General features: G+C 41.8%; 2 protein-coding genes across 8 annotated transcripts in view; both read left to right on the top strand.

The window, feature by feature from the left end:
• The first annotated feature begins 1,571 nt into the window (after positions 1–1,571).
• LOC118393091 (RING finger protein 10-like) lies at positions 1,572–11,899 on the top strand. The gene is made up of 17 exons (XM_035785389.2): positions 1,572–2,146; positions 6,473–6,657; positions 6,937–7,142; positions 7,234–7,324; positions 7,407–7,591; positions 7,719–7,855; positions 8,117–8,271; positions 8,407–8,535; positions 8,634–8,883; positions 8,989–9,122; positions 9,234–9,351; positions 9,448–9,549; positions 9,649–9,786; positions 9,937–10,028; positions 10,210–10,267; positions 10,457–10,600; positions 10,690–11,899. The coding sequence occupies exons 1-17, from the start codon at positions 1,981–1,983 to the stop codon at positions 10,758–10,760; spliced, it is 2,361 nt and encodes a 786-aa protein (XP_035641282.1). The 5' UTR covers positions 1,572–1,980; the 3' UTR covers positions 10,761–11,899.
• Positions 11,900–12,106: 207 nt separating this feature from the next.
• Positions 12,107–18,206, top strand: part of LOC118393085 (zinc finger CCCH domain-containing protein 13-like) — a 39,896-nt gene continuing 33,796 nt past the window's right edge. For 5 of the 7 annotated variants that reach the window (XM_052461415.1, XM_052461413.1, XM_052461414.1 and 2 more), the window contains exons 1-2: positions 12,190–12,552; positions 17,498–17,588. The gene's annotated coding sequence lies outside the window, so the exon portion shown is untranslated. Of the gene's footprint in view, positions 12,553–12,591; positions 12,728–17,497; positions 17,589–18,206 lie in introns of those variants that run through there. The other 2 variants (XM_052461411.1, XM_052461412.1) reach the window with 2 other exon arrangements.

Here is an 18,206-nt window from a genome sequence, read left to right as displayed (position 1 = left end):
ACAGGTACACCTCCAATTGACTCAAATGATGTAAATTAGCCTATCAGAAGTTTCTAAAGCCATGGCATCATTTTCTGGAATTAAGCTGTTTAAAGACAGTTAACTTGGTGTATGTAAACTTCTGACCCACTGGAATTGTGATACAGTGAATTGTAAGTGAAATAATATGTCTGTAAACAATTGTATGAAAAATTGTGTCATGCACAAAGTAGATGTCCTAACCGACTTGCCAAAACTATAGTTTGTTCACAAGAAATGTGTGGAGTTGTTGAAAAACGAGTTTTAATTACTCCAACCTAAGTGTATGTAAACCTCCGACTTCAACTGTATATACCACATACTTAATGAGTAGATACTACATACTATAAGTTAAATTTAGTATACTGTAAACAAACAAGTATCCTTTCAGTTGAGTATACTAGCTCTTCGCCTGTCTACCGGAAGTTGATGCTGTTGCTATGCAACCTTTTGCTAACTAGTTAGCATAACATTATTACTAGTTAGACATTTTAAGACTTCAGGTGTGTTTTTTAATTCAATCTGGGGTGCCAGAGGGCGGTAGTAAATTCAGAGCATTGCCAGCTTGTCCAGCGCACACGAAGCACAGGCCGAGGAGTATGGTTGATTTGAGCATTCTGTCCCCATGTAACCGATGTGAAATAGATAGCTAGTTAGCAGGTTGCGTGCTAATAACATTTCAATCGGGGACGTCACTCGCTCTGAGATCTTTAAGCACCCAAGCTAACGTTGGCTAGCTACTTTCATACAAACATGGGACAACTCTGACCATTTTACTCACCCTAGCAGAGCTGGTGAGACAGTGTTTATGTTATCAAGAATGTTGGTGACTAACTGTGCAGCTGGCAACAATTTAATTACGTTTTTTGGCCGTCATATTCGACGGGTGTTGAGCACGAGTAAACGCATTACTCTGTGCTTGTACTCAGACGAGTGCGCTCTGAAATAACAGTAGATAACACGACTATACCATTTAGCTAAGGTAAAAATGAAGGGGATAATCAAGTCAATAAACGTTGGGTAATTAATTAGTTAGCATATAGTTAACATACTGTCAAGTTTGATGTATAAGCAGCTAGCTAACACTTTGGTACATACTGCTGTAATTATATGCTATGTGGTTTGTAAGGGCAGCGTAGCTAACAAATTATCAGCCAACATAACGTGCTTGGTAACTTATTTTGAAACATATGTAGTTAAAGCAATGCATTTGTGTCTGCTCCGCTGCATGTTTTCTACCATTTTCTTCAGATCTGAAAACACACATTTCCTGAAGAATTGCACTACGTATTACCTTATGGAAATAGTGTCCTCTGCGTGTATACTTCATATTTTTGCGTATTTAGTACGATATCCGGGAACTTTTGGCATACTAACTATATCCATACTATGACCAATAAGCACACTATATACTAAATTCACGTCACAAATAGTACGGTTAGTATGAGTATTCGAACACCGTTTCAGTCTTTCACGTTAGTTTTCCTACCTGCTATGTTAATAATTAACATTAGCTATCGATGAGTTCAAACATGTTGGGTTGTTACTACATTTCCCATAATCCCTCCCCGTACAAAAGAACAACCACGCCGATCTCATCTGGGTCTTTTGGTTCCTGTTGCCATTATTAGGAGATCGTCCATGCGATCATATTTTTGGTGGAAAACTGCACAAGTGTCCGTTTGGACAGACCTTGGAGAACGGTCGACGCCTTGTTGGGGCCAAGTGTTTCCCAGAACGCTAAAAAGCATAACTTTACGGGGTCTTGGCCCCGCTGTGTGAGCCTTCGTTTTCTCTTTCTACACCGCCTCCATTACTGAGACGCCCAAATTGTGTCTCTATTTTTCTATTGTTTGTTTTGTCAATATGTCGCCGTGATGGAGTTTTTGTGTTTGCCAGAAATGAATCAGGGCCTGACCCGCAGTCGCAACAACCCGGTCTCCTCTCCCTTTACCCCATTTAATGCTAGAGCGCACGGACGCTCTCTCCCTGGAGCTCGGCCTAAATACCTCTCACCGAAAAGAGACAACTATGGAGAAGAATCCAAACAGCAATGCCAACAGCAACAAGGTTCCGCCCCGTTCGAGTTCTACAGGCCCAACAGCCGGGGAATCTAAACCGAAAACAGGTGAACATTAATTAATAATTCGAACCAAATCCTAGTTAATCTTTCCTGACTGGTTTAACTACCCAGCCAACGTTCTCTTAGCTTGCTAACTTTAAAGCTGGCCTAGCTGTAGTGCATGGTTTGTTTACTTGATATGGGAGATGACGTGCCTTGACAGAACGGGTGCGTTCGCTCTGGCTATCCGATTTCAGACCATTCTCGTCGGAGTCTGCAAAAGTTCAGAATAACTGAGGTATTTACGAACGCTCAACACCCGTTGAAGGTGTCAGTATTTTTTTTATTGAAATTTTATTTAACTAGGCAAGTCAGTTAAGAAGAAATTCTTATTTACAATGACTGCCAACAAAAGAAACCCAAAACAGGACGACGCTGGGCAAATTGTTGCCTGCCCTATGGGATTCCCGATCACGACCGGTTGTGATACAGCCCGGGATTTAACCGGGCTCTATAGTGATGTCTCTAGCACTGTGATGCAGTGCCTTAGACCGTTGTGCCACTTGGGAGCCCGAGTCGGCAAAGAAGTCTGCCGGGGCGGCAGGGTAGCCTATTGGTTAGAGCGTTGGACTCGTAACCGAAAGGTAGCAAGTTCTAATCCCCTGACAAGGTACAAATCTTTCGTTCTGCCCCTGAACAGGCAGTTAACCCACAGTTCCTAGGCCGTCATTGAAAATAAGAATTTGTTCTTGCCTAGTAAAATAAAGGTAAAACAAAAAAAAAAGCAATTGTAGCCACCCTTTGCCTTTGACAGCTTTGCACGTGCTTGGCATTCTCTCAACCAGCTTTGAGGTAGTCACCTGGAATGCATTTCAATTAACAGGTGTGCCATGTTCAAAGTTAATTTGTGGAATTTCTTTCCTTAATGCGTTTGAGCCAATCCGTTGTGTTGTGACATGGTAGGGTTGGTATTCAGAAGATGGCCCTATTTGGTAAAAGACCAAGTCCGTATAGCAAGAGCAGCTCAAATAAGCAAAAAGAAACCACAGTCCATTATTTAAGTCATCCTGAAAATGTCAAGAACTTTGAAAGTTTCTTCAAGTGCAGTTGCAAAAACAATCAAGCGCTACGATGAAATTGGCTCTCATGAGGACCACCACAGAAAAGGAAAGGATAAGTTCATTAGAGTTACCAGCCTCAGTAATCGGCAATTAACTGCACCTCAGATTGCAGCCCAAATAAATGCTTCTCAGAGTTCAAGTAACAGACACATCTAAACATCATAAATTAAGGTTCAATAAAAAATGAACTGTTCAGAGGAGAATGCGTGAATCAGACCTTCATGGTCGAATTTCTGCAAAGAAACTACTGAAGGACACAAATAATAAGAGACTTGCTTGGGCCAAGAAACATGAGCATTGGACATTAGACCAGTGGAAATCTGTCATTTGATCTGATGAGTCCAAATTTGAGTTATTTTGTTCCAACCACTGTGTCTTTGTGAGACGCAGAGAAGGTGAACGGATTATCTCTGGATATGTGGTTCCCACTGTGAAGCATGGATGTGTGATGGTATTCGGGTGCTTTGTTGGTGACACGGTCAGTGATTTATTTAGAATTTAAGGTACTTAACCAGCATGGCTACTACAGCGATATGCCATCCCACCCGGTTTTGCACTTAGTGGGCCTATCATTTGTTTTTCAACACGACAATGACCCAAAACACACCTCTAGGCTGTGTAAGGTCTATTTGACCAAGAAGGAGAGTGATGGAGTGCTGCGTCATATGACCTGACCTCCACAATCACCTGACCTCAACCCAATTTGAGATGGTTTGGGATGAGTTGGACCGCAGAGTGAAGGAAAATAGTCAACAAGTGCTCAGCATATGTGGGAACTACTTCGACTGTTGGAAAAGCATTCCAGGTGACCAACTCTTGAAGCTGGTTGAGAGAATGGCAAGTGTGTGCAGATTTGTCATCAAGGCAAAGGGTGGCTACTTAGAATCTCAAATCTAAAATATATTTTGATTTGTTTAACACTATTTGGTTACTACATGATTCCATGTTTTATTTCATAGTTTTGATGTCTTCGCTATTATTCTACAATGTAGAAAATAGTAAAAATAAAGAAACCCTTTAAAGAGTAGGTGTGTCTAAACTTTTGACTGGTACTGTATATTCAATAAATAATGCTGATATCTAACCACAGGTTAACTATTGTTCAGTTGAGAATCTAGTTATTCAAAGGGTCTGTTTCATGCATACACTGAGTGCTTACTTAACACCAGAGGCTGGTGGAGTTAAAAGTGAGCTTGCCCAATAATGGACTAAAGTAGCCTTACATTACAACTTCTCGTCCAAGGACCTTACATGTTCTGTTTAGAGGTGAACTGTTCTTGTAGCCAAAACAGCTAAATACTCCATTGACATGTGAATTGATTCTCAATTGCGTTAAGGTTCTAGAAACCTAAAGCCCTCTACTTTCATATCACATCAAAATAATTTCACAAATGTGAAATATACACTTAATGTACACTGTTTTATAACAGTTGCAGCCAACAGTATTTTCTTTGTCACAACACGTTTGTAGGGTCAATCTTCAGTTTACACACAGGTGTTCGGACATGCAGATGGCTAATTGGCACAGGTATGTCTCTGTTTTCCGTAAAGTATCATCAAAATATGGCCGAGTGGGAATCCTAACCCTATAAAGGTGTGTAGTAATTTTAACCTTTTTGCTGATTTGAAAGATAAGTGACTTATGTTTCCACAACCGTACCGCATGTGACGCGTTTTAACTTTCGGAACAAGCTTCGGGGCTCTTAACAAAAACCCCGGGCCACCAGATACTATTGTCATTAGGTGCTAATGTAGTTAGTGTCTATGCATTGGGTAAAAGGGAGTTATGAAGGCCCTAGACAGTGGAGGATGCCATCTAGTTTTATCATTGTAGATTGTCTCCCTTTGCCATTCATTTGGGATTGAGGCATATGTTTTTAACAGGAGCTACACAACATGTCCAACAACTCCTGGCAACTTTGATTTTAGAGTGATCTATCTCTTTAAATGTAAGCAATTATGAGTTGACTTGCTCTGGCTTGTGCTTAAGTCCATGCAGCCCACCCAGTGCTAGTCATGTGGGTTCTCAATATCAGCTTGCACCGTTTGCTCAATGTTCACTTTGTCTAGGATTTTTTGAAAATGAGATGGCTGTCAGGATTTAGTTTCCTTTTCACCAATAGGCCTTTCAGTATTGTTGTCTTTTAGATACATTGCCTTCAGAAAGTTTTCACCCCTTGCCTTTTTCCACATTTTGGGTTACAACATGAATGTTAAATGGGTTAAATTTAGATTTTGTTTGGTCACTGGACTACACACAATAAATACCCCATAATGTCAGTGGAATTATGGTTAGTAGCTTTACAAAAAAATGTAAAGCTACTAACCAATAATGCAAAATAATTATTGGCAAAGCAATTAACTTTTGTCCTGTATACAAAGTGTTATGTTTGGGGCAAATGCAACACATTTACTAAGTACCACTCTCCATATGTTCAACCATAGTTGAACATAGTTGAACATATCTGTTCAACTGTTCAATCTGCATAAATCTTTGGCAAGAATTAAATGTTTGTCTTGCAATGAACAACAACCAATTTGATAAAGCTGGAAGAATATTGAAAAGAATAAAGGGCAAACAATGTACAATCCAGGTGTGCAAAGCTCTTTAGACTTACCAGAAAGACTCACAACTGTAATCGCTGCCTAAGGTGATTCTAACATGTATTGACTCGGGGGTGTGAATACTTAAGCAAATTAAATATTTATGTATTTCATTTAATACATTTACATACATTTCTTAGAATGTTCACAATTTGTCGTTATGGGGTATTGTGTGTAGATGGGTGAGAACATCTATTTAATACATTTTGAATTCAGGCTGTAACATAACAACATGTGTTTTGTCAAGGGGTATGAATACTTTCTGAAGGCACTGTAGGTATTTCATACAACAGTAATAATATCAGCAAGATCTTCATAATCTTCACCCCTTCCTTAGATTGATTTGTTTAGTACTTTACATCAGTGCCTCAGGGAAATTGTGCGGAAGGCAGATAAAGCAATGCAAATAATGCAGTCTGGTGGGAAATTCACTTTAGGGTCCTTCGGCATGAATACGGTTCAGCAGCTCAAATCAGCAGGATCGGGGGCATTGTATTTAGGAGGCCATGGATCACTAAAATAATGATTATGGTCTCAAATATTATGGGGACACCTACACATTTGGCACCCAAGCACGAGTTATCAGTATTAGAGATCAACCAATTATTTTTCGATACTGATTATTGGAGGACCAAAAAAAGCAATTTTCCCCTTTCATTCTCCCCAGATGGTAAGAATAATGGAAGCTCTAAGCGCTACAGCCGCAAGCGAGAGCCCTCCCTTCCCAAGAGTGACAGTTTCCCTGGTCCTCGTCGCACCAATTCACAGAAAAGCAAGAATTTTGACAAGAGGCCCACCCAGAGAGGTGAAGCCCGGCAGTATGGCATTACAGGTGGAGGAAGACGTGAAGAGGTGAGCGTTCACAAGACTTGACAGTTATTTATCATTTTTTGGATATGGAATAACATCAGAAGTCTATTAAAAAGAGCGCTTAGTTAGGTCCTATATTTGTATCTTTCCACATTGAATTAATATCAGTATAATTGCACTTATTGAAAAATTAATGGTGGAATTATGAGTACAAACAAGGCAGCATCAACCCACATACAGTAGGACATCTAACTGGAATTGTATTCGTCCTACCTGTCAATCAGAAAAGTTGGGCTCTAATTTTCTTCTCCCTTCCCCCAGGTAGCAGAGTGCCGCCGGGCCGAGTTCAGCCCGGCTCAGTTTGCTGGACCCAAAAAGATCAGTTTGAACCACTTGCTCAACTTCACGTTTGAGCCTCGTGGGGGCCATGGTGGTCTAGGAGGAGAGAAACACTCCTGCTGGGGCCGCCACAACAAGTGGGGCCACAAGCATAAGCCCTTCAACAAGGAGCTTTTCCTCCAGGCCAAGTGAGCTCCTGATCAATTCAGTCTACTTTGTACAGTATGAATTGTTAGGTTGCTATTTATTAAGTAATTTGTGGGTTTTTTTGTGCCTTAGCTGCCAGTTTGTGGTGACTGATGACCAGGACTACAAGGCTCACTTCACTGACCCAGACACTCTTGTGAACTGGGACTGTGTGCAGCAAGTGGTAAGTTCCGTACACCAGACCTCTTTGGCTTGAAATCGCCACATCTAATTAGACTTTTAATGTAAATATTATTTCCCTCCAGCGCATCTACAGTCATGAGGTTCCCTCCTGCCCCATCTGCCTCTACCCCCCTGTAGCGGCCCATATCACCCGCTGTGGCCACATCTTCTGCTGGCCATGCATGCTGCACTACCTGTCTCTCAGTGACAAGAGCTGGTCCAAGTGCCCCATCTGTTATGAGTCTGTACACTCTGATGACCTCAAAAGGTTAGAGAGAGAGAGAGCGATGATAAACAGCCTTATTAGAAAATGCTGTATTGCTACCTTAGGGAAATAAAATATTGTAGTTGAAAATGGTTAGTAAAATGCTCTATCCCCTCGTATCTCATTGCAGTGTGGTTGCGATGGAGACCAGGCAGTATGCAGTTGGTGACCTCATCACCATGCGCCTAATGCGAAGGGAGAAGGGGGCTCTGGTGGCCATGCCCACCTCCCAGTGGGTGAAGGTGGAGGAGCCTATTTGCTTTGGAGGTGAGAGATTTTAATTTTAGCAGATGGTCTGAATATCCAGTTACTTATCTTGTGCATCCATCTTAAGGTAGTTAGGTGAGACAACCACATCAGTCATAGTGAGTCCATTTTTCCACATGAAGGTAGCCATCAGCAAAGTCCGTGCTAGTAAGAAAAGCCAGGTGTTAGTGCAAAGAAGGCAAGGTTGGATGATGACCAAATGTTTACCATATAACTGTGTCTGTGGTATGCTATGTGAGTTGTTGTACCCCTGTGTTGTAGATGTGCACCTGAGCCCGTACTCCAAGCTGCTGCTTGCCTCTCAAGAGCAGTTACTGAGCCTGGTGGCTGAGGAGAAGTTTGTTTTGCAGGCTCAGCTCACCCTGGAGGAGGATGCCATAGCCTGCTTCATCCAGAGCGCCCTGTGCAGTCTCCAGGTAACACTGACAAACAAATAGCTTGTCATTTTAAACACAGGTAGTGTCTGCTGCATTGTTGAACCCAAACTTGGTTCAAGTCATATAGGCCTAGGTAGCATGAACTAACCCCGTATTTCCTCTGCTGTGGTCCAGGAGCGAGAGGAGGCTCTGCTGAAGCACCAGAAGGCATGTACTAAGGACAACTTAGAACTGTCAAGTCTCACTCTGGCAGACCTCCCCTCCCCTGCGGAGGAAGTAGTGACAATCTTCAGCAGTACCAAGGTAAGTGTTGCCATTTAAAACTCCTTTATGTAACATTACTCTCCAAATTCACCTGTGTTATTGGGTCTGAGAGATTATCTGTGTTTTACTCTTTACAGCCGGTGCTGCAATACTCCTCTGCATTTGATGATGAGGTAGCAGAGGTTCCAGAGGAGGACCCAGAGGATGCGCCTGGTGAGGAACCAGTGCTCCTGGAAGGGCTCCTGGAAAGAGTGCTGGAGGAGTCCACTGAGGCCTCTGGGGATGCAGCTCCAGAGCCCCAGCCTGCTGAGGAGAACCCTCCCAGCCAGGCTGAAACAATGCGCCCCCAAACCTCAGAGCATGGCCCCTCCTATTACTTCTACCAAGGTAGGATACCCTTTAGCAAAATGTCTTCATCAGTCTCTCCACTCAATGCCTACCTTGTCATCAAAAGTCCAGTCTCTGTACTTACTCCTTTCGTTCTCCCTTCAGCGGAGGACTGCCAGCAGATGTTTTTGCACCCAGTGAACGTGCGCTGTCTGCTGCGTGAGTACGGCAGCCTGGAGGCCAGCCCTCACACCATCACTGCCACTGTGGTGGAGATTGAGGGGCAGACTATCACAGAGGTAAGTGATTAGATCTGGAACATACTACTTAAGTATGTTTATTCATGAAATGCACCAAGACCTTGTTTTTTCTTCTGGCTCATTTCATTGTTGTCATTCTCTTGGCTAAAGGAGATTCGCCGTCGACACCGCTACCTGGCTCACCTGCCGCTCACCTGTGAGTTCAGCATCTGTGAGCTGGCCCTGCACCCCCCCACCCTGTCCAAAGAGACCCTGGACAGCTTTGCAGGTTAGATATCCTAACACACACAGTCTATTCATGGGTTGTTACAGTACTACTCCTCATATCCAAGTCTTCTTTCTCCGTTACTCTTATGTGACTCAGATGACTTGGAGAAAAGAAAGCGTCTTAGACAAAAGAAAGCAAGGGATGAGAAGCGTAGGGAGAGGCGTATTGAGATGGAGGAGAACAAGAAGCAGGGGAAATGTGAGTACGTTTTACTTTAGGTTGTTTCTCAATGTAAAATGTGTAACTAAAAACCTGTGGTCAGATGGGGTATCTTAAATTTACGGTCTTCTCTCTCAGATCCAGAGGTGCATATTGGGCTGGAGAATTTTCAGCAGTTCCCAGCATTTGGATCACCACTTCACAATGGCAGTCCACCTGTGTACCCTGAATTTCTGTTAGCCCCTCCCTCATTCCTCAGCAGCAGCCCTGTCTCTGGTGAGACCAGCTCTTTCAACTGTCCCTTCTTAGCGACTTGAGATTTTGTGACAAGGAATTCATATTTTTGACAAAATATAGCGCATTACAAACAGTGCCTTGGATGTGTGAGCCTTGTGAACTGAAAACACCATTTCCCTGTTGTTGCAGATGGGCTGATGTTCCCCAGTCTGAGTGGACACAGCCCTGTGCCCAGCATGGGCAGTGTGGAGGATGACTCTAACTGCATGTCGTTCGCTCAGGTCTGTTGGCCTAACTCGTTAATTTACTCGCTCCTAAATGTATTATTTTCATTATGGACGGATTACCTTGGATGTCAGGATGTATCACGGCCTTTGGATATTGACAATGAATACCAGTAATAGACCATTTGTATAACTTTCTGACGTTCTCGCTCATCATCCCTTATTCTCCCCTGAAAAGATGCTGAGAGATGGGAAAGCCAGGGTAGATGCTGGGCCATGGACCACCTCAAAGGAAGGTGACAACTACACATCTAAAGCCTTCCATTTCTCCTGTGTCTGTTAGTGCTTGCTCAAATCAGTTGGCCAGACAAGTATTGTCAGCTGAAACCTATATTGGACAGCGAAGTGTCAATGGGCAGTGTTGGACCATGTTTGACTCCTCTTTTTCTGTGCTGCTCCCTCATACATGCTGCTGGCTCCTCCAGTGGCAGATAGTGATGGAGAGAGTGATGGAGAGAGTAACCGGGTCCCAGTTCCCAGCTTCCAGAACTCTTTCAGCCAGGCCTTCGAGGAGGCACTCCTGCAGCACCAAGGTCCAACTGCTCCAACCCAGCTGTTGGTCATCCCTGGTCAGTCTTTCACTGTGTCTTTGCTTGTGAGTGATTACTTATTTATGGCATTATACTGCATACTCATCTCATTCCTCACTCTCTTTCAGAGGAAAAGAGAGGGAAAAAGAAGAAGAAACAGAAGCTTCTATTCAGCACCTCCATGGTTCACACAAAGTAGACTCCACTGAAGTTGAGACTTCTCCCTTTACCCTCACACTTTTTATTTGATCCATCTCCTGCTATCACTCTTGTCATTTTACCATGCAGCTCTATTTTAGAATTATAAGCAATGGAGATTTTTTTTTTTTTAGTATGTAGCCAAAGGAAGTAATACCTCCACCACAGTCCCACTCACTATTTCTTCACTGGAACACCATGAAATTGTTTTATTATGCATTCTACAATAGTGCGAGCGTGCAAAGATTTGTCCCACAAATCAGATCAGTTTACCATAGTAGGATCTACTTAAACTTATTCCATTTTAATCAACCTTAAGGGATGCATTTTATATTTGGGGTAGCAGTCAGCCAATGAACCCTTCAGATTTTCAATCCTGAGTCCGAACACTGTCAGCCATGAATTTGGTCTTCAAACAAATGTCTACTTAACTAACTAGTAAACACTTTTAGAGGTGCAGGCTGAGCGTAAACTAAAAAAATAGGTGCACACTGTTTCCAAACATTTTAATGGGTATAGTAACCAGCATTGCTGAAACATTGGTTGGGAGTATAATTAGTGTGCCACTTTATTTTTATACTAAACTAACAAAATCCCTTCCAATGAAAGTTGTTATATTAGAGCTTCATGCTGAGATGGCCTGAACATAGCAGAACCTCTATGCATGAGTCTGATTCTCTTAACAGTCTGGAGGGAATGCAAGGAATACACTGTCATTAGTATTAGAGGCTTAAAAATCTGTTGTGTGTGTGGCTGAGAAATGCACTGTAGACCTTGTTTGATTTATTAGACCATGCATATTAATTTTCTTCTTTGTTCAGTTTTTCCCTTTTACCACAGGCATTTTGCTGTCCTTTTCCTCATTTTACTTTGAAGAACTAGTGTGCGGTCCAATTTGTAACATTGTCTTTTTACCCCCTGGTTTCAATTCAGTATTGCAAATATAGTTTTTGTGTGAAGCTAGAGATTTGCATACTTTTGATTGCTTGCTCGGTGAGATTTAAAGACACTGTGTAAGTTTTGTTTGAAGGTTATTTTATTTACCTTTTGATTATTTGGGGGCAAACATGAGTAAACATGAAATAGGCTTACATTAACTGGCCTGACATTGGAATGAATAAAGGGTTATGCTCAAGCAAACTAATTGTCTGGATATCTTTGGTATTGCAGCAACAATGAGATGGTATTGGTGCGCCATTGTACTAGGTAACTATGAAGAATGGGTTAATTTTTGAAAAATGTATCGGGAGTTGAAAGAATGTCCCTATTCAGAACCTACCCATATATCGAAGGAGATGCATTTACATCTCACCTGTCGCAGACTATGTCAGTGTAGTAATGAAAACTGTCCACATGGTGGGACACCATACTGTACCTACCAACTTGTAGCTAGCAGGCAGCCAGCCAACTGCAGTATCAAAACAAATCCCTCACCTCTACTACCAAGTTGGAGTGAGCCAGGTGGCAAGGGTGTGAGGAGAGAGAAGTAAGTCAACTAGTTAGAGATGGCTATCAACTCAACTTGTTTAGCCAGTTTCATGTGTATCTATTGAAAGCTCATGTCTCAGAATAGTTGCGATTCAACCAATAATTGTCTTGACATTTGGTGCTGGGAGATGTCAAAAGACTTCTTGTCTACGAGCAACCTGGCTACTAGTGTGTTCGCAACAGGTTCGCCTCTGCCGGACTGATAACGTTACCCTTTCCCACACCGCAGTTCGATTGACGAAAATTATTAGGTCCCTGGTGAAAGGTACGGATAAACACGACAGGTGGATGGATTTCTCAGTGAAGTAAGTTAATTTCGCTTTCTGTATTAACGTTAGCTAGCTAAGGACTAAAAGCTGCGACGGGATAATAGTTCACACCAGCCATGTTTTGTAGCTGTAGATACTCATCTGACGATTGTTTTAACGAATCGATTCACATAAAAACGACACAGGGATACGCATGGCTAAATTGTTATTGGTAAGTAAGCTAGCAGCTAACGTTAGCTACATTGAGCTAATTGTCAGATAGCTAGCTAACGACATCAATATACTAGCAAATTATGCCACGCTACGTATCACTTGCTAGTTTGTACTTTTTCTTCTCTGATCTTCATGGTTTCACACGTGCTGGATAATATTGTAATGTTTATGTAGTTTGTCTGTTTTGCAAAATCAGCAACTGAAACCTTATACTAGCTAATCTCCGACATAGATATGACTCACTACTCGTTAGCTAACTTTTCGCAAAATTACATGAAATGCATTTTAAAGAATCGATTCAGGATCGCATGTAGCAAGTGTTACATCAGACAGTTTCAAAACTCTAGGCTAAAAGTTTGTTAGCCTACATTTTCTTTGTGCTCTTGCGGTGGTGCGTAGCTGTTGCGCTAACGTTAGCTAAACAACTAACGAACAACGTTAGAGAACGTGTAGGGCCAAGAGGAGACTAAATATCAAAACGCATTATGTTATCACTTTCCTGGGCAATGAACTATCATCGATCTGACAGAATAAGAGTTAATACGAAAATAATCGCACCCCTATTTTCTACACCCCCACACTACTAGTCTCACACAAGCAACTTCTCATAGGTTAAAGTGTGTGTTTTTTTTCAAGTGTATTTAAATAGGTGTTGCTTAGTTTTTGTTCACACAACAGTTTGGTAAGTATTTTTCCTCTGCTAAACCAGACTGTCATTGACATGACAATGTTACCCACACAATGCCAAGGCACAGTACAGGAAATTAGGTTTCATTTGAACCATTCCAGATTCCTTTGTATTACATGGGTATGCTAGTGTTACTCGTAACCATTCCAGATGCCTTTGTATTACATGGGTATGCTAGTGTTACTCGTAACCATTCCAGATGCCTTTGTATTACATGGGTATGCTAGTGTTACTCATAACCATTCCAGATGCCTTTGTATTACATGGGTATGCTAGTGTTACGCATAACCATTTCATACAGAAGATGTGCTATATTTCCTGTAATATATATATTTTAACTTTCAAACAGACCCTTTATGTACCACTTTCTTGCAGCCATACCGTTGGTATACATATCAGTGGGTAACTGACAAATCAGTAGAGGTGGGAGGGTGTTTTAATTTATTTGACCAGATAAATTGACTGAACACATTCTCATTTACAGCAACAACCTGGGGAATAGTTACAGGGGGAATAGTTACAGGGGGAAGCTGGGTGTGTTTAGGTGGCCATGATGATATGAGGGCCAGATTGGGAATTTAACCACGTGGTCTGTTTGCATTTCAAATTAGGGAGGTATTAAACATAGAAGTGTTAATTTTCCTACAAAAAAGCAGGGAACCATTCACAGACCTGGTACCTGTATTTTGGTTACAGGGTCTGTGACTAGGTCTTCATGTGGCTTTTAATATACCATGTTTTTTTTTACCCACTACCCTATTTAGATATATATGAAAAAGCTGGTATAATTTTTTTTTAAAGCAGGCATAGTAAATTAGTGGTATTTTGGGTCTGTATGAAGGTATGCCAATGGTGTCACCTAATGAGTAATGACTTGTAGTGAGTACAATATGTGTATCCAGACCACACTGTCAAATAGATCCTTAGACTTTAGTCACTGTTCTTAAGAGGAACTAAAAGTGTCTACACTTACCAATATGACCAGTATGCTGTAGCATTAAGATTTCCCTTCACTGGAACGAAGGGGCCTAGCCCGAACCATTATTCCTCCTCCACCAAACCTTACAGTTGGCATTATGCATTCGGGCAGGTAGTGTTCTCGAGGCAGCTCTAGCAGGGCAGATATTTGACGAACTGACTTGTTGGAAAGGTGCCATCCTATCACGATGCCACATTGAAAGTCACTGCGCTCTTCAGTACGGGCCATTCTGATGCCAATGTTTGTCTATGGAGATTGCATAGCTGTGTGCTTGATTTTATACCTTTTCTGCCATCTAAGTCTAAGAAACATTTCCTTGTGCCTTGAACACACACCTTGAACAAAAATATAAATGCAACATGTAAAGTGTTGGTCCTATGTTTCATGAGCTGAAATTTGATATAAGAATTTCTCCTTTGCTAAGATAATCCATCCACCTGCCTGACAGGTGTGGCATATCAAGATGCTGAATAAACAGCATGGTCATTACACAGGTGCACCTTGTTGGGGGCAATACTTGGCCACTCAAATGTGCAGTTTTGTCACAACACAATGCCAAGACGATGTTCCCTCTAACTTTTTTGTCAGGTCTGTTGAGCGCAAATTTGAACGTTGTGAGAATTCTGTGCAACTTACACCGCACGTTTACTGTGAACACTGAGGCTGTACCTGCTTTGTTAGTTTTAACAGTGGTCACGTAGGCTACTGTTGTTATTTGATCATAATGTATGCCTACCTTTAAAAAAAACAATGGAGAAAATGCATCCCATAACATTTTAACATGTTAATAGCTGTTTTATCGTTTAGCCTACAGTAGCAGCCAATGTGTGGTGTTCAGTGTAGGTCGACATTCCTTCAGACTTTTGGAGAAAAAAAGCATGCATGGCTTGATATTAACCTGTTTATCCACTTGTCCTAAAGACAAGGAAATGACTGAAAATGTTGTGATGTTTGATGCAAGAAACCACTTTACAAAATAAAATGCATCATTATTCCCATACCATTATTACAGAGAATCAGACAAGCTATGCTACCCTCTGCCTATTGGCTACGTACAGTGAGGGAAAAAAGTATTTGATCCCCTGCTGATTTTGTATGTTTGCCTACTGACAAAGAAATGATCAGTCTATAATTTTAATGGTAGGTTTATTTGAACAGTGAGAGACAGAATAACAACAAAAATCCAGAAAAACGCATGTCAAAAATGTTAGAAATTGATTTGCATTTTAATGAGGGAAATAAGTATTTGAACCCTCTGCAAAACATGACTTGGTGGCAAAACCCTTGTTGGCAATCACAGAGGTTAGATGTTTCTTGTAATTGGCCACCAGGTTTGCACACATCTCAGGAGGGATTTTGTCCCACTCCTCTTTGCAGATCTTCTCCAAGTCATTAAGGTTTAGAGGCTGATGTTTGGCAACTCGACTGATGATCCCGCCGGATGTGGAGGTCCTGGGCTGGCGTGGTTACACATGGTCTGCGGATGTGAGACAAGCCACCAGGACACCTGTTGAAACTGTGGGTTTGTTTGCACAACCAAAGAATTTCTGCACAAATTGTCAGAAACCACCTCGGGGAAGCTTATCTGCATGCTCGTTATCCTCACCAGGGTCTTGACCTGAATGCAGTTCGGCATCGTCACAGAGATACCGCGACGAGATCCTGATGCCCATTGTCGTGCCATTCATCCGCTGCCATCAACTCATGTTTCAGCATGATAATGCACGGCCCTATGACGCAAGGATCTTTACACTTCCTGGAAGCTGAAAATGTCCCCCGCAGTACTTCCATGGCCTGCATACTCACCAGACGTCACCTATTGAGCATGTTTGGGATGCTTTGGATCGACGTGTACAACAGCGTTTTCCATTTCCTGCCAATATCCAGCAACTTCGCACAGCCATTGAAGAGTTGGACAATGTTCCACAGATCACAATCAACAGCATGATCAACTCTATGCGAAGGAGATGTGTTGTGCTGCGTGAGGATATTGGTGGTCACACCAGATACTGACTGATCCAAGCTCCTACCTTTTTATTAAAGGTGTCTGTACCCAGCAGATGCGTATCTGTATTCCCAGTCTTGTGAAATCCATAGATTAGGGCCTAATTAATTCTTTTCAATTGACTTATATCTTTACATGAACTGTAACTCAGTAAAATCGTAGGAATTGTTCCATGTTGATTTTATATTTTTGTTCAGTATATTTTCTAAATTCTCTCCCTCATGAGGAGGGAGGATAATGAACATTCACAGAAGTAACAGGTCGAGTTAGACCTGTCATTTCTTTCATGAAGTGATTTGAAACTCAAATTTCCCAAAAATCGATAATGGAATTTCTGCAATTGAATTGGCTACAATGGGAAATCATAATAGTCACAAACCACTGGTTTGTTAAACTATGAAATTCATGTTTTTTGTTTGGCATACACCCATGTCAAACACATATCTACTATATTCTCTTCCCCAGTTGCGATGAGCTTATTTGGAATCTGTCTCATAACAGGGCTCATTCTATGTTTTTACCTCATTTGTCTCTAGGTGAAAGGTAGGCTAGTCCCTACTCAATTGAACTTGGTTAGATCTGGTCCAGATTTAAAATTTGTGTTTGTACTTTAAAAAGCAAATGAGCTGTTTGCAAGGGCAATTGTGGTTGTGCAGTGCAATTCTTCCAGCCAGTGGTTTTTCCTCCAGTCCCTGCTGTGTTGCTGGACCCAACTACAGGGAATGTTTAGCATTCCAGCTTTGCAAAAGCGTTTCCTGTCAACAACCACTGCCTCAATTTATCAGCCCCCTGCTAGCAGTAGGATACTCTTTTCCTTTACTCTCTTTCTTTTCTTTCTCTTCTCCATGTTTTATCTATTATGCAAGTTGTGAAATTTACCATTTTTGTTTACATCCTTCAAAATGTATGTTAGGGTATTTCTCTGTCTGTATGTTTCCATAATGGAAAATGCTAAGTGGATTTCCGGTGGGATGTCTGAGACTATAGTAATGATGCTGAGGTCTGTGCTACACTTTGTATGCAGCCGCAGGGTCTAATGTTACAGGAAACAGAGTTCCTTCCTTTGTAATGACACCAAACTGTGCTCTCTTCCCAGGCACCTACTCCTTACTCCAGTGTGATATGACATCACTGAGTGGTTACCACAGAAACCAGGGCTCCACTGCAGACGGTTGACAGCCAGTTAAGTGAGTGATGATGGGATTGCCCATAACAACAACTAGGACGTGTGTGACCAATAACATTTGCGACCGAACGATGAACTTGAGTCAATCCCTTACAGAAAAGCCTAACTCAAAAGAAGAACATGTGGAATACATGATCAGATCTGCAGGAGCCTCTTAAAGGGCAACAGTCCACCAAACATTGTTGCTTTGATGTTTTTGCTCTCAAATCAAATGTTATTGGTCACATACACATATTTAGCAGATGTTATTGCGGGTGTTGTGAGAAATGCTCTCCCTCTTGATGATGGGAACATGTGATATGACTGTGTTTACTGTACGTTAATTAACAGTCAATTACTGTTAGACCAACAATTATTTGCTTGACAATCACCGGCTGATAATATAGTGACCGCCTCAGTACTAGTAGAGCACTTTAGTAGGGGAGGAGCCGAATATCTAAATACTTGTGTATCTTTTCAATGGAATTCCCCTTTTACTGCCATAGGCCAGAACTGCCTTGCATTACTACAATGACTGACTGGAAAAGACAACAATGACACTCATAGGAGAGTGAGCCTTCCTGCCTCACTGTTACTGCTGTCTGGTGCAGCTCTGTAATCTTCAGATTACTGTAGATCT

The sequence above is a fragment of the Oncorhynchus keta genome, chromosome 14 (assembly GCF_023373465.1).
Source record: "Oncorhynchus keta strain PuntledgeMale-10-30-2019 chromosome 14, Oket_V2, whole genome shotgun sequence".
NCBI lineage: Eukaryota > Metazoa > Chordata > Actinopteri > Salmoniformes > Salmonidae > Oncorhynchus > Oncorhynchus keta.
The sequence above is the reverse complement of the archived record's forward strand: the minus strand, read 5'-3'. Positions and strand labels throughout refer to the sequence as shown.